Consider the following 15,851-nt stretch of genomic DNA (forward strand, 5'->3'; position numbering starts at 1 on the left):
AATACTGGCCTATGTACGCTCAGGTATACCTATGATAAAGAGGATTCTCCGACCCGCTTCAGTCAGTTTTTACTAAGGTGGCGCAGGACATTTAGCTCTGACATAACTGTGATTTACTTTCAAAACACTGTGTTGTGTTTTTTTTTTATTTTAAACATTGCATGTCTAATTTCTGTGAATATTTCCGAAACCTGTCTGGCCCAACTTCTGTCATTTCTCCACCTCTCAAATATCAAACAATTTCTACTTTGGGTGAGCTATTCAATTTTCATAATCTCAAACAGCTGGACATGAAATGTTAGTCATTTTTTCTCCTTAATCCTTTAAATTTTAAATTCACAAGACAGAACAGAAGTGAATAAAGAGATGAACTGTTTAACTTTGTCAAACTTTGACCACATTTAACAACGCACAGTGCTAAATATCATAACGTTTAGGAGAAATACTTCTGACCTCAAATCTGATTTGTCATAACAAGTGAATGATTTCACATAAATTATTCTGAGTTGAAGAAAATGTTATAATCTTTATTCTCACACAGTATTTGGGTCATATCAACAATAGCAGATCTTTTCAAGAGCATGCTTAAAAACACCCCATATGGAGCAAAAAACGGACACTTTCATTCAACAAAAGCTATTAAATATAATTTACAGGGGAGTGAAATCTTCCACCGAAGACAATGATCCAAACACAAGTTGAAAACTTGTCTTCTTGATATGATATAGACAGTGAATTCAAACTCATGATCTAAAACTTCTCAATGGTCCCAAATTAACTTATGAAACTTTATATTTATACACAAATGTGCTACACAGACCAGTAATGTTAGAAACTATTGTCAGGGTGTAAGAAATCAACCAACAGAATGAAAAGGTATTTAAGAAATGCAGCTCACTGTGTACTAATGAAGGACTGACTGTATTGCACTAGAGTGATTTCTACTGTTTCAAACGACTACAATGTGTGTTACAACATATTCCTCGTGTCCTCCCTTTTCACGTGGTCGAGTGTCTTGTCGTGGCACTTGCTTTTTTTGTTCTGGTGAGTTTTCACATGTTTTGCCAAGTGGTCACTCCTCATGAACCTCTTGCAGCAGTCCGGGCACACAAAGCGCTTCTCCCCCGTGTGAGTCCTCAGGTGTCTCTGCAGCTCGTCCGACCTGGTGAAACTTTTGCCACAAAAGAGCCAGTTGCACACAAACGGCCGCTCCCCAGAGTGCCACCTCAGGTGGGCTTTGAGGTGTGAAGTTTTCCCATAAACTTTCCCGCAGCCCGGTATGTGACAAATGTGTTGCTTCTTCTTTCCAGGCTCGTCGCTGGACGTGGAGGACTGGCAGTTCGGACACCTGCACCTCCTGCACCGCCGCGCAGTCGCGAGAGGGGACTTTGTGTGCAGTAGAGCTGCGATTTGCGTTTGGTATTGCGCAAAGTCCGTATGTCCAAGAACCAAGCCCCTCTGCAGCTGGAAGCGATGGGGACCCAGGGCGGAAGAGTGGCTGACATGGTTCCCCTGCTGGAGGCTCCACCACGGGATATCCTCTCCAGGATTCGGGGACAACTGTCTCTGCTGCTGGTGGTGCACGAGGCCGGACGGTCCCGTGACAAAACTTGGCATCGCGGGCGGGATGGGAGTTGGTGCTGCGTAACTCACAGCGGGGACGTAGGTGGGAGGGCAGGTGGACTGCAGAGACTGCATGGAGCAAGGTAACATCTTCACGGGGGAGAAGTCATAGGGGTACGAGGGGTCCGCCGGAGGGGTGAGGGGCAGTTCGTGATGCGAGCTGAAGGAGCTCTGGATGTGCGCAGACAGCTGGGGCTTAGAGGATAGTCCGAAAGTAGTGTTGCCTGCCAGGCTGCTCTGTGGGTTCCCCTCGTTAGTCCACGGGTGAAATAAGCGCGAAGGAGAGCCCAGAGTGGGGTCGTAAGGGACCTGGAGGAACTCCGTGTGGTTGGATCCGTGGTGATGCCCGATCCGGTTACAAGTGGCAGCCAGGAGAGCCAGCGGAGAGTGCTTAGAGTTCTCTGGAGAAGAGTTTGGAGTGCGATCCTGAATAACCGAGACACACATTTTCTGAATTAGAATCATTATTTAACAAACTTTGCGTGGCAAAAACACGGATAATGAGACACGCTTTAATATTCAAACAATAATAAAGCAGTCGTATAAAAAGGCAAGCTCGGTTATCTGCTCCAAATGACTCTGTAGCGTGAGTCCTGATGATGTGACATAAAGTTGTTATAATGTTGCAGAGGAAGTCATTTACGCGCAAACAATTAACGTTAGTAATTAAATTATATGACACTGGACCATCAATGTAGCACGGGTTGGATTCATTCTATCTTTCAGACTCGTAACCGAGCCGTAAATCAACTCGGATGAGTGAGTTCACAAGTTATTAAAGTCGTATAAAGTAAACAGAAACTTGCGCACAAACCTGGAGAAAAGCCTGGAGTGTTTCATTCCGCAGTACAGCCACTGCTGCCATGGTAAACGTCCTCCTCCCTCTCGATGAAAGCAAATAAAAAAGAACAGCTAATTTAGATAAATGTGAGCATTCGCAGTAAAATATTGCGTCGAGCAGGTCTTCACTCCTCGCTGCTTCCTCTCTCTGAGATCTCCTTGCTCTATCTGAAGAGTGAGGGATCACTTCTTAGAATTTGATAAGGACTTTGGTGGGCCGCCAGCCAGTCAGAAATAAGATTTATTACTTTGAAGTTTGCCGCTGCCCAATCATCAAAGAATAGCGGCTCTTTGAGAGGGGAAAGCAAATCCTTTGAATCCACAAAGCTCCTATGGTGTGTTTGTTGGTCTGGATAAAGGAGCTGATTATTAGGGGGGATGGGAAGGGAGGAGATAAAGGCGGGACAATTAATGAAGTAATCACTATGTGGGAAATGTATATACACAAATAATTGGATTTTCTTGATCAAAGACCCCCATGCCGCCTGGAGACCCCGGTATTGGATGCTGTAGTCATCTGATCCTCTTTTTGTAATTAAGGATTTGTAGCAGAACCCTATGTGACAATGTGACATTGTTATCTCTGGAGATCTCCAAGAGACTGTTTGATGGAGGAAAGAGACCAAATCAAGTGACTCAACACAAAGTTCTCATCTCTGCACAATCTGCGTCTCTTTTACATTTCTAATTTGAATTAAAATTTCTTTGTTGTGCCTTTGAACTACAACACGGCATTAAACACTTAATTATGCCCTCTCTGAATTATTTAAATAAGTATTTCTTCTTCACTCATTTGCTTTATCGGAACCTTACTTCTTTTTTTTTTCTCCCTCTTTGTTGAGCATCAGAAAAAGCAAGGTCCTACAGCCTGAGGGTAAATTCCCTGCAGAAAACTCACATTAAACATGTTACTTAACATGACACAAAAGGGAAACCTCTGTTTTAAGTCAGGTGACAAAAGCAGCACTTGCAAATGGTGATGTCTCAATTATGTTGTAAACTTGTGGATATGCGAGGGGACAAAGATACAGAAAGAAGCTGTTTCTCTGAGGCACTAAGGCACCCAAATTAAACTGAGGTATTACTACGTGAGATCACTTCATTGCAAAAGCTAAACTTGCAAAAAATATCATATTATGACCTTTTTTGTCTCAGAACATTAAGGCAAAAGTATGAAGCTTTCATAAGATAAAATCCAAACTTTTGCAGCAGAGCAGCCGAAATGGAAGTTGCAGTTTTCAATATCAACCCTCTGATCTTTATCTGGCTTCCCTGCAGAAACAATCACTGTCCTCTCAACTAGTTTGGAGCGGCAGATTTTGAATTAGATCTGTTCCTTTGAAGGGATTAATGTTCCCAGTCCTCTCCCACGGCTTTACACACAGTCATGAGGGAAAGGGGGAGTCCTGCTGGGCTGAACTGGAGCCATGTTAAACTACAAAAACTGGCTACTGGAGTGGTGTAGTCACACTGTTGACTGGGAAAAAAACTAGTGGAGATTAACCTTGTTTACATCAAGTTATGATAGCAGTGGGAGATTTTTCTAATACCTAACAGAAAATATGAAGTAAACAGCAAGGTCGCTACTTTGAATCATGAGCAAAGTTGTATTTAATCTGTGGTTTAGACATGAGAGTGTGTGTGTGTGTGTGTGTGTACTTTTGAAGTAGCTTTTTAATAAGTTACTCCCACACATGTTTGTTGGAAAATCGTCTTAGAGAAGTCACGTTTGCAACCTCTGAATGAGTGGGTGGAAGATTTCTATTTACCACAGTATGATAGAGCCTCTTTATAAACACTTTGAAAGTTATGTAATTATTTGACTTATAAATCATGAATTAATGCTTTACAGTATCTAACCAGAAACTTAGAGGAAGGAGTTTCAGGTTGCCAAATGTGAAAATGCAAAGGTATATCCTTCAAGAAAACAAGGTAACACTAATCTAAAAGCACATTTAAATTGTGACTTATGAACACGAACACACTGCAGACTAGAGGTGTTTGTTAATATTATATTCACATTTATAATATAAACCAAACAGAAACAGAAAGCATGTCATCTCTGAAAGGATCAACATGTGCTAATGAGCTTTGTCACAGCTTAGCAACTGCATCCCTGTTCTTATCAATGAAAAGCATTTATAAATTATTTACTATCATGAAAGCTGTTAATTACTGTTCATATATTGTGCATCATTAGTGTCTATAATTCAATTTCTGAACTTTGGTATCAAAGGACTTTGACAAAAAGGATCTTAAAACAGGTGAAAAGAGAATTATAAAAGGGCTTAATGGTTTATAGATCAGTAAGAACAAGTTAGGGTTGCCAGGTTGTGAAATATTCTTCAACGGGTGTTTATCCTTTCTATTTGAGTAATAATTTAGTTAGAAATGTGGGTGAAATATTAATACACACTCCTTGGTTTCTCGCTTTCTACTGAGCATTTTAAGTCTGCAGTATGTTGATCAGTCATTAGAAAGGGCTTTTATTTTGGAAGACAATATGCAGCAGCGAAAGCGTAAAGCAACCCTGTAGTTTTTTTATTAATTAAGTGAGTCATAAAGCATTAATGAATGATAAACGGATAATTTATGTAGCAGCTGTTTAAGTGTTATATCCTGTTCAAAGATGCCTTTTCAGAGAATTAAATCATTTGTTTTTGTCACAGCTGGGCACAAAACAGGTAGAAACTGAGTGGACTGAAAAATGACTGATCACTGCGAAATCAGTTAGCTAGCTGTTACAATTTCCATCACTGACCAGCTCAGATATCACTACTGTAAACATTTTCACAGTGTACTCCTAAAGTTTGTTTTTGTGCAGAAAAATACTGTCAGCTAGTTTTTTTTCCTGCAGGTTTAAATGTCAGATAAATGTCAAATGTTGTAATCTGCTCACTGTCAAAGCAGATGACTGTTAAAGTAAAGGGAGAATTCACCCTAAAACTGAATCCTGACTTTCCTAGAATCCTGAACAGCAGCAGCCATGTGTGGATATTAAAAATAGCAGACGTTAATTCTGATTTAGGGTGGATTTCCTCATAAACCAGCTTTACATGTGGGCTGTCATGCCATGCAAAGGAAAATTTCAGCCATATGTGACAACTGCATGAATTTTGTGAACCATCAGCGTTACAAAATTATTGATATCTTCCTTTGAGGTACCCGGTTCAGCCCCAAAAGCAACTTCTTACATTTTAATGCATCTCAATGGGACTCCAGCTGAGGGATGGATTTGGCTGAGCAGGACTTTGATATAGTTTGTAAGAAATTCATGACTGTGGGCTCCACACAATGTCCAATCCCCGAGGTAATTTACTTGCTCCAAACCTTTACCTTCTTTTGGCCATGCCTCAAGTTTTACAGGGTCACCTCAGCAGTAGTTTTGGCTAAAAGATTTTATTCCGGTGGCATTTGATGGGAAAATTAACCTGGAGGAACCCCCACTAGAGTAGTTTTCTACCTGTACTCCCAAAGATTTGAACATGGAATAAGTCTGTAGCTTCCGTGTATTACATACAGTACTTTAAAGCTTTAAGCAGAGAGTCGATCAGAAATACTGTTACGAGTTGGAGGCACGTACGAAGCTGCATTCAAGGATTGGCAGAATATCTACGAAAGAAGACACTATCTTGCAGTAGTTAGAGGAAATAAAACTTAAACAGTTTTACTGTAAAAAGCAGGACATTAAAGTTGAAGCTATTTTCTGGCATAAAAGGCAAAAACTACAAGTCAGGTTTTGGTGCTCTCCAGGTTGTGGCTCCTACAGTTCTGCTTTGATTAGACCTGGAGTCCCCTGACTTTAGAGAATACTGAAGATTTTAAAGAAGTTCAACAGGTGACTCTCTTGTGACGGTTGTCCAGGGCAGAGTGTTTGATTCGTAGCTCATAAGTGTCATATTAGCTTCACTTTTTAACTTACAATATTAAAATATGGTTGGTTTCAAACAATAAAAAACGTCTTGTCATGATTGTAGAGTCACTGTGTCAAAAAAAAGAGCATCTGAAATTGTGTTACATGATTGCAACAAAAATGAAAGACATTACAGATCCAAACTCAGATAAAACTTTGTAAAGCCATGGGTATAATGTTTTTGAGTGTAAAGAATGTTTTTTATTATTATGTCATAGTTTTGCAGAAAGGAGTAATGAGTGAAATGAGAAAATATACACCATAAGTCAAAAGTCAGTTGTTTGAACAGATTTATTTGAGTCATATAAAACAGCAGTTTATTAGAAATAAATAAAAATGTACAATAGATGTAAATGTTGAGTTCATTTTGGTTCAGGTCCAGTTCAAAGTTGAAGAAGGCAATCTGTAGAGGAAAGAGAAGAACTGCATTCACATTTATGCAGCATTAAAATAATCTTTACTATGATTGATCACATATCACTTTGGATGGATGATTATATACCTATTATATTAAGACCAAATGGATCTTAGAAAGCAGAGCTGAATGTGATCTTGACATTTTGATCTCCCTGACAGTGAGCGCAGCAGATTTGACAGAGTCAGGGGGCAATGCCACGACACGGACCTCTTTTTAACTTTCCATATTCTCCGGACAGTTGGAGAAAAAAACAGGTTCCACATCTGTCTCATACAAGAGATATCAGAGAGTTGGGGATGAGGGCAGGGAGGTGGTGGGGGGTGGTGAGAGTGAGAGTGCGCTTGAGTGTGTGGGAGAGAGGGGGGTGGGGGGTGGGGGGCTGGAGAGAGAGAGGGAAAGATGCTCGAGGCTACTGGGTACTTGAGCCGCTATAATGGTGTCTCGTATGAGAAAACATCTGTGAATTTCCTCAGTGATCTACAACAAAGTATAACTCAGAGCAGTCACTCAGCGGACCTTTGAAGTTGCTGTCTGACAGAAAGCTGCCATTGTTCGCAGCCCCCAACACACAAAAACTCCAACTTTGGTCTCACTAATTTTCCCTGCAATGTGATACAACTCTTTTTTTTTTTTTTCTTTCCCTCTCTCTTCGGAGCCTATGAAGCCGGAGATCTCTGCATATTCAAGAGCAAAGAGCAAAGCCTTGGCAGTGTGCAGGGTTGGCCTGGGGTCAAGTAAGGCGGGACAGGTCATTTTACCTTCTCTCAGCCCACCCTGACTGCAATAATCCAGCCCTAAAGAGGAGAAGTCTCCCCCTCTATGATGATGTACGAGCTCACAGCCTGCAGTGCTGGTACAATAAAGAGATCTCTAATCATCACTTTTCTGCAGCTATGAACAACACTATCCATAAACATTCAGATTTTCTAAGCTTTTGGGAACAGGTTGCTCAGGTTTTTATTTTATTAACATTTAAAAGTTAACTTTATTGACTCCTTTCCAGGTGTTATTGCTCCAAAACACTTGAGCAGGAGCTGCTGCATGCTTCTTACAAGTTTTAGTACAAAATGATGTAATTTGGGGAAATTTGAACTACTGGCATACACAAACACTCCAACTGTTCACAACAAGGTGTTGCCTCTTGGCTCAGTGAAAACATATAAATGGAAGGAAATGAAATAGATATGTCGTATTTGGAAATATTTTCAAATTTAAATTTTTTAACATTAAAAGAAGATTAAAAAATACTGGTCAAAGTAAGATACACTGTTTGGAGATATCGACCTTCACCCCCTTAAATCAATATGAAAAATGTTAAAATAACATGTTTCAAAAGACAACGTCCCTCAAGAAATGTGTGACGTTCACATCAATTTCCACCAACTCAAAATCATCAAGAGACATGTTTTTAAAGAGAGCGTGGATATTATGTAAGCAGAGGATTTTAGGGGACAGTGCATCCCACACCTCCCTTTAACTTTTGAAGAATACTAAAATCACACATTACTTTCTTCTGACTTATCACAAAAGCTTTTTGGTCTCACACCAGGTGAGGCAACCCTTCTCCTCCTGGCAGTGGCAAAAAGACAAGCTTTCTGTAACACATCCCAAACTGAAACAAGGCCGTGGTAATTCTCACACTGTTACCCGTCCAGCGTTTATTCAACGGCAGCTGGTCCCACCATCTGGGAAAGCAGCACCGGGGCAAAACAAAACAGGTTACACCTTTGGCCATGCCAAGGCTGCTGGTGCCCCACTCCGTCTACAAACTGAGAGAGGCTAATCACAATTTCACGCTCTGATTTGTCGAATCCTATTCCAACACCGGAGGCACCAAGAAAACTTTTAAGTCAATAAATTTCATGCTGTACAGGATAACAGCTTCTCCATACTGGTACTATTGTTCCACGTAAGGCCTTTTCCTTCAAATCTCTGTTTTGCAAATGAGGAGGAAGCTGCAGTTCTGACCAAAACATTGGGTCACTGCTAAGATTAGCAGCTGGAGACAAACTCTTATCTCCTCTTGCATGTGTTTTATATTCATGTAAATGTTAACAACAAAACAGTGCATGAAGCGCCCTCAACAAACTGCAGGTGTGAGGAAGCAGAAACAAAAGCCACTGTAGCCCTAATGGCATCCCTTGTCATTAAGAGACCTTTGATGTATGTACTCAACAGACTCTTTTATCTCCTCCTTCCTCTGTGCCTCTCACTCTCTCTCTCTGTCCCTCGCCGGCTCGACCAGCTTTCTTTTTATTAATGTCTTCTTTGGGGAATGTCCTTAAACTCAGAGCCCTCAACACACTTCTGACATCTGGCTGATGCTCATGTGTGTCCTTTTCTTTGGTACCAGTCATTAGCCAGCACAATGCTAACTTTGTAGCTATTCTAGATGTCTGTGAGTTTGCTATCCTTGAAGTTGGTGGGAACAAAAACTGTTACAAAACAAGCTTGGGAATTAATTCCTCAGCTCTTAAGCTTTAAGTGCAATCACATATAGTGATACATTCCCACTGTGGTGGAAAACTGACACATCTGGATTCCAAAAGCACGTAAACTGCATTAAAACAGTATTTGAAAAGGCTTCACATGAAATACAGGTATTCAAGCCTTCCCTTTGAACTCAGAGGATATAGAAACAGGACAATGTTGGCCTAATCGTGCTCGCTCTTTGAAGTGAGACATCACTATTAGGTGAAAAGGTAAGTATGTTTCTTTGGAAAATAAAAGCTTTTCATCATTTGTTAAGGCTGCAGCTCGGCTGATTTTCATAAGGGTGGTTTTTAAAACTTTGATAACAGTGTTTGGGGGCCGTCCTTTAATGAAAGTGCTGCGCATGAGGCAAATAGCTAAAATGTCAAGAACAACACCAGCAGTAATGTTAGCCACATTAAAGCAGTCCTGTCTGGTGCACCAGATGTTGTCAGATTTAATGAGGAAAAACAAGAGGGAGCTGGATTTACAGAGACGTATTAAAGAAAACACAGGTGTCAGGCCTTGGAAAACTGTCATGACACTGGAGCAAGTTAGCATCCAGCCTGCTGACCTGTGAGACCACCAGGAGTCCAACAAACACGGGCTCATTCATGATGACAGGATTTCATAACATTTGCCTTTTGCAACACATAATCAGCTAACCAAGGCAATTATGTACACACCTCCGCTCACCTCCTCTCATATGCTAAAGCAGGCAATCAGCCAGGGAGTTAATTTGGCAGAGAAAAACAGGGGAAGAAACACCCACTCTGGAACCATTTGTCACCACAGTCCAACCTTGTTATTCAAACTAGTGAGCCTATTTGAAATTCCTCTCCGTGGTAAAAAAACAGGGCCAAAATAATCAAGGGAGCATGATCACACTTAATTGATTCAGTGTACTTTTAAGATGCACTACAGGGTGCTGGGGTGACCTATTTCAGACAGCTCTTCAGAGGAGCCAACTATCCCAGCAAGGGAGTGATGCACAACCAGGATTTTAATTATGGCAGGATCTGTGGCTACGACCGGAGGTGAAATGCTTCTGAACTAACTGTGACACCACATTATAACACTGCCACTGGTCCAGGCTATTACTCTTTGAATTTTTACACTGAGTTCAATATGACAATATATTGAATAGCATAGGGCTTTATAGGAGATACAGCTTAATTATGTGTTATGTTGTACTAGTTTGACCATGAAAACAGCTGATTCCTACTTTCTTTTTTAGAAACAGTATTCAGATAATTAAAACAAAACCTCAGACAACACCAGGATGTATCAGCATGAAAAAAATTACATAAACTAAATTTTCTATTCACTGTTCTCAAATTTCTTAGAATAATGGCTTTTCTTGTGCATATAGTGTTTGTGGGTAACATATCTGGGCACATTACTTTTATATCCCCATTATCTGTCATAATTTAGACCTCCACTCCACTTCAATTCAATTTACTTAAGTAATAACTATAATTTCTTTGCAGATGATACTGTCGTGTACAAAATCTATGATGAGCTTTATGATACAATTACCGCAGATTAAACCCAACAAAGTGCAACTTAAAAGTAGCTCCAGCTGAACTAGATACAGCATAAATTGCTGCCAAGACATCCATAAATGCATCATAATAATCAAATGATGAGCAGATAATAATTCAGCAGTATTAGTGGCTGTTTTTAGCATAAAATTCTGTGTTTTAAGTCAGCTTTTCTTCTTGTAAACTTACATATAGATGGTAATACAGGACTTTTTCTTGATATGCAGTTTTTGAAACTGTTGGATGGTTACTTGTTGAGGTTTCATGGCTTCCAGGGAACAAGTAAAATTTATAGAAATTTGGATTTACCATACCACAACAAGCTTTCTGGCTTTTCAGCACTACAAACAGGACAGTTATGGTCAGAAATGACAGGACTTAAACCACAGTGTTGTCATGTGGTAAAAGCAGTTGACTTGGAGGGATTTATCACTTTATATTTTTCTTGCACTTTGTTTTAATTATGCTGAATAATACAAAAAGGAGCCTGGTGAAATGTCTTTCATTCCACATGCTTCAAAAAGTCGGAACAACACATGTAATCATTGATATTTAGGTGACGAGACAGTGCACAGAGTCTGGACCCGAGCCTGACCCTCACAGTCCTGAGCAGTGGAATTTGATGGGCTCTTCTGGGCCCCTTTAAAAACCCACCAGGATCTCTGTGAACCTGAAGTGAAGCCAGTCTAGCTATCTAGGCAGAGCTCTAATGTTTTCCCCGCTGAGTATAAGGAGGATGAGCTCCTCAGTCATACCACCCTACTCTTCCTATTAAGATCAAAATCTCCTCTCAGGCCCTCGGGTGTCAACAAAGGGAGATGCAGTAAATGATATGCAAATTGAAAAGAAAAAAAAAAAAGCTCTACAAATCAACTCGCCAGCCCTGCATTTCCGACACTTCACATCTTAAAAGAAAATTCCTGTATTTAGGGTGAAATTCAAAGTGAGGTCTAGCTCTGCGTCTGTGAGGCTATGTGTGGTGATTCCAGCACTCAGACAGCACAAAGCCCCTCGAACTACAGGCGGCTCGCTGAGGGAGAACTCGTTCTGAGAGTCTGGGGTTTCAGGAGGATTTGTCTCTGGATCTTTCTTAGACAATAGACATAATGTTAAAAAGTAGATGTTCCCAAGTCAGGTTCAAACATGAGACGCCTGCAAGATGAGGCGCCTCTTAGATGTGCAAAGCTAAAACTATAACAAAGAAGTCAAATGAGATAGAATAATCCATAATCATGTTTTTATAAGAAGCTAACTATTATGATGTTTTAAAATCCAGATCTCTGATTAAAGCCAGTAATAAATAAATGAATAGCTGTGTTTGCTCTCCTGCAGTTCATATGATAATAAATTAAATGGGCTGAAATAAACAACAGATTTTCACTAAGGCAAGAGACAATTATTTTGTTCTTCACATTACATTGTCCAAAAATTAAATCAATAAAATAATAATAAGTTACATCAAGAGGAATAATTGTGTACTGCAGCCCTGTCATAGAACTTTAACATCTGACACAACAACATGTAAACCATGAATGAATGTTTAGTGTTTTTTGTGACTTTGCAAACAGTTTTTATTAATGAAACATTCCCCTTTCCCACACACACCTTCCCAGAGCATCGTATGATATTCAAGTAGTGCATGTGATGTGATTTATTAATTTATTAATGCAACATCTGTGTAGAATTTAAGCCCTCTGTAAAACAACATAAAAGAATATAATATTGTTTTTGTTTGACTTGTTGTGAGGCAGCATTTAAGCAAGTGCAGGACTATTAAAGTTAAATAATATAATCTAACTATGACCAAGCATTATAGCTTTAAATTCTTAAATAAAACTATTGTTATAATATTTTCCTGTTCACGTTGGATGAACAGCTGAGGGCATCACATGTACAGGTCGCTTATTCTGCACTGCTGCTGCTCGCTCCACATACCACAGCACATCCAACACTGAGCATGTTCTTTGGAGTGTCTGTCTACATGTCTGCTGCGTCTGTCTTACCGGTTGACATGGTTGTAAGGCTCAGCTCTGACTGACGAGAGGCCCACTAGAAAGGGTGGGAGGGGGGGCGGTCGCGTACTTCCTCGGGGATGGAGTCCACAGTTGACAGTAATTTGTAGTACTCATCTTCTCCATCCAGCACTTTGATTTGACTGGGATGGGAGAGGAGAGGAGTGAGGAGTTATACTGGGATACAGAGCAGGCTTGATGGGAAGAAGTAGACTTTTAGAATCTCTAAAAAGAAGTATTTGCAGATACAGAGATGAGGCGATCTCTGAAGCATCTGATCTACAGCAGGATGTCATTTATAGTACAGGTCAGAACTTAAACAATTAAAATTAGCATGCTGACAAAGCCCTTATATGTAACCCCCTCTCTAATGACGCAGAGCAAGCGCTCATAAAAAGCCTGTTATTTTCGTCTCTCCATTTACATTGTAAGAAAACAACTCCATTTCTGGATTCTCCTATTCCACAAAGGGCCTGCTCTGTTTAGAGCCGCTGTAAGTAGGAAAGCAGTTATTTACCCAAGTTTTCTCGGCTTCCTCTTGCTCCCCTGGTAATCCATGGTTCTCTGAGGAAAGGGCCAAGAGCACACAGTCAAAAGATGAGCAGAGAGTCATTAATTTTTAATTCAAAGTGATTTTGTGTTGAATGCGAGCAGATGCTGATAATATCAGAAGTCACAGCATAATTTTTTCTGATCAAAGGGCTCAAGTGAGTCTGATGAAGCATGCATCTTGCTCAGCTTTGATAAACCACATCAATTATTCACCGTGAAGGCAGACATCCTGACATGAAAGCAACAGATAAAGAGCATAAGCACATGTTCAAGACAAGAGGCAGAGAAGCGTGGGGGTGGGGCTCCAGGGTCTGGCACAGGTAGGTTTAATTGTATTATCATGTGGAACCAAAGTCAGACAAAGGCCTTTATCGGCACTTTGAACTCACATTTAGCTGGTTGTAGTATAGGCTGTCTTCGGGGCTGTTGAGCAGCTTGGGCTGCTGGCCCCGCCGGCGAGGAGTTCTCTGCTGCAGCTTCATCACTGGACCTGCAACAGAGGAAAAACAAGGGCAGTGATCCAAGTGAGCAAAACAACAAGAAGCACCAACATGACACTGATGGCGATGACAACGGCAGTAAACAGATTCTGCTCTTGACTTTTTCTGAAATCCGACCCCTCGTGTGACAAAGTGGCAGAAACGTTTCCAATTAACTTTGGTTTGGATTAAGATTATGTAATATCGTCAATGAGCTGACTCAATAACAGTTTTAACATTACATTAACTCTGCACACATGAAGTTTGTCAAATTATATCTCTCTTCACAGGTGCACAGCAGACTACAGCTCAGTTTTCTTAATTGCTGCAAAGGGAGGTGTGAGATTGGCTACGTTTCAGCCTACTCAAGCATCTTTTATATCTTTGTTTGTTTGACCAAAACCCCTGAAAAGAGAGAAAGTTATGCTTCATCTATTTACACTCAGACTCAGATCAGATCTAGCCAATCTTAAAACAAAAAGCTAATAAAGAGACATTGACAATAAACCAGAATAACTGACTATAATAACCGTGACTGTGACAAATAATGTACTTTGAGCATGTTGAAGAGATAAAACATTACTGTTTTTAAGAAATGCCACATACTGAGAGAATGAAGTAGTAAGTAAATATAATGTAATAACCCAAAAAATCTTATTCTAATGGAACTAAATAATGCTACAGTTTTTAAAAAGAATAATATATCTATTTTTCATTTTTTTCAGCTATGATAGATGAGTATAAAAAACACTGCCTGGGTGTGAGAACGCAGTATAAAATGTGCTGATCATCATCGTCAAAGTCTGAGAGAAAGTCAAGTTCATTAAAAAGAAAAGATCAGAAAATCTGGAACATTTAGAGTAGAGTTACTGCAGTTCTATCTAATATCTCAAACATTTTTTTTGAGGAGGAGTTAAACAATGTGGCAAGACGTTGTTAGTTCTGCTGAGGTTGGACTCTTGTCTCTTGATGTAAAGTTTAATGAGGAGGGTTGTCAGGAGTTGTTCAGATAGTCTTTACAAGGTGCTTTTTTCTGCTGAAGACAGTTCTCTGATGTTCACAAGCACAACTAAAGCTTACATTTGATCAAACAAAATTTTCATGGTTTACAAGTTATTATTTGCCAAAAAAGATTAAGGTCAGGTAGTGTTCGTTGTACTGTATTGCAACCGAAGTTAAAGGAAAACCAATGGGTGGAGAAGAACCACTAAAATATAATAATAATAATATGTAAAATATTTTGTCATTTTAAGAGACAGCTTTTTATCACATGAAGAAAATCACCACTTCATTGTGGAAGTCTACACATATAGCCAGCAGCTGCTTTTCTTAGCATTAAGACTGGAAGCATGAGGACGATAACTCGCCTTGTTCTGTCCAAAGTACTGTAAATAACCCAAAATAACAGTATACAGATATCAGACTAGCATGCTATAACCACATTACATTGTGCTTATTAAATCAATAAATGAAAAACTCTTCACTTTAGTTGTAGTATTGATTAAACAAACAGGGTTTACACACTAACTGTAAAACTTTAAAAGTGCTGGTCTTTGTTTATTTTGTCTTCTCACACAGCCAGGCTAGCTGCTCCCTCTCTTTCTAGTCCAGTTTTTATGCTAAGCTAAGCTACAGCACTGCTTGTTCAGAGATCATGTTTTGTGTACAGGCATGAAGGGTATCTACCATAGACTGTATAAAAAATGGACGTAGTATCCGTGACGTCACCCATCTGTTCCTGAGCGCAGCCATATTGGAAATGCGGAACTCAACCAGGCAGAGTGTGACGTAAAGGAGCAGAGTTTGAGCCTCTTAGCCAACAGCTATGTGTTCCCGTCCGGGAGTCAAGTCAGTCATGTCCTTATTTGGGCAAAAACTCGTAATCTTAATATCTTCTGAACCGTTGCGTTAGAAATAAATTCACCCCCCGTACAGTGTGTGCTGATAGAGAAATTATCTACGTAGAGCCAAGCTGTTTTTTTAACCAGTTCTGTAAAC

At 40.0% G+C, this 15,851-nt stretch overlaps 2 protein-coding genes across 2 annotated transcripts in view; both read right to left on the reverse strand.

Moving 5' to 3' along the window:
• Positions 1-506: 506 nt before the first annotated feature.
• On the reverse strand, positions 507-2,733 carry sp5a (Sp5 transcription factor a). Its single transcript, XM_034694110.1, has 2 exons — positions 2,438-2,733; positions 507-2,049 (listed from the first exon to the last, which is right to left on the reverse strand). The coding sequence occupies exons 1-2, from the start codon at positions 2,486-2,488 to the stop codon at positions 970-972; spliced, it is 1,131 nt and encodes a 376-aa protein (XP_034550001.1). The 5' UTR covers positions 2,489-2,733; the 3' UTR covers positions 507-969.
• A 3,916-nt stretch (positions 2,734-6,649) lies between these two features.
• Positions 6,650-15,851, reverse strand: part of myo3b (myosin IIIB) — a 65,631-nt gene continuing 56,429 nt past the window's right edge. The window contains exons 33-36 of the mRNA XM_034693981.1: positions 13,764-13,864; positions 13,340-13,386; positions 12,814-12,965; positions 6,650-6,779 (exon numbers count right to left, since the gene is read on the reverse strand). Of these exons, the coding sequence (XP_034549872.1) occupies positions 12,860-12,965; positions 13,340-13,386; positions 13,764-13,864 (254 nt within the window). The 3' untranslated portion in view covers positions 6,650-6,779; positions 12,814-12,859. The remainder of the gene's footprint in view (positions 6,780-12,813; positions 12,966-13,339; positions 13,387-13,763; positions 13,865-15,851) is intronic.

The sequence above is a fragment of the Notolabrus celidotus genome, chromosome 10, assembly GCF_009762535.1.
Source record: "Notolabrus celidotus isolate fNotCel1 chromosome 10, fNotCel1.pri, whole genome shotgun sequence".
NCBI lineage: Eukaryota > Metazoa > Chordata > Actinopteri > Labriformes > Labridae > Notolabrus > Notolabrus celidotus.

What these genes read in the sequence shown, in the direction of transcription:
- sp5a (XM_034694110.1), bottom strand. Translation starts at nt 2,488, where the DNA reads ATGGCAGCAGTGGCTGTACTGCGGAATGAAACACTCCAGGCTTTTCTC. An exon ending in CACTCCAGGCTTTTCTCCAG is followed by an intron (nt 2,050 to 2,437) that starts GTTTGTGCGCAA and finishes TCGGTTATTCAG; the next exon opens with GATCGCACTCCAAACTCTTC.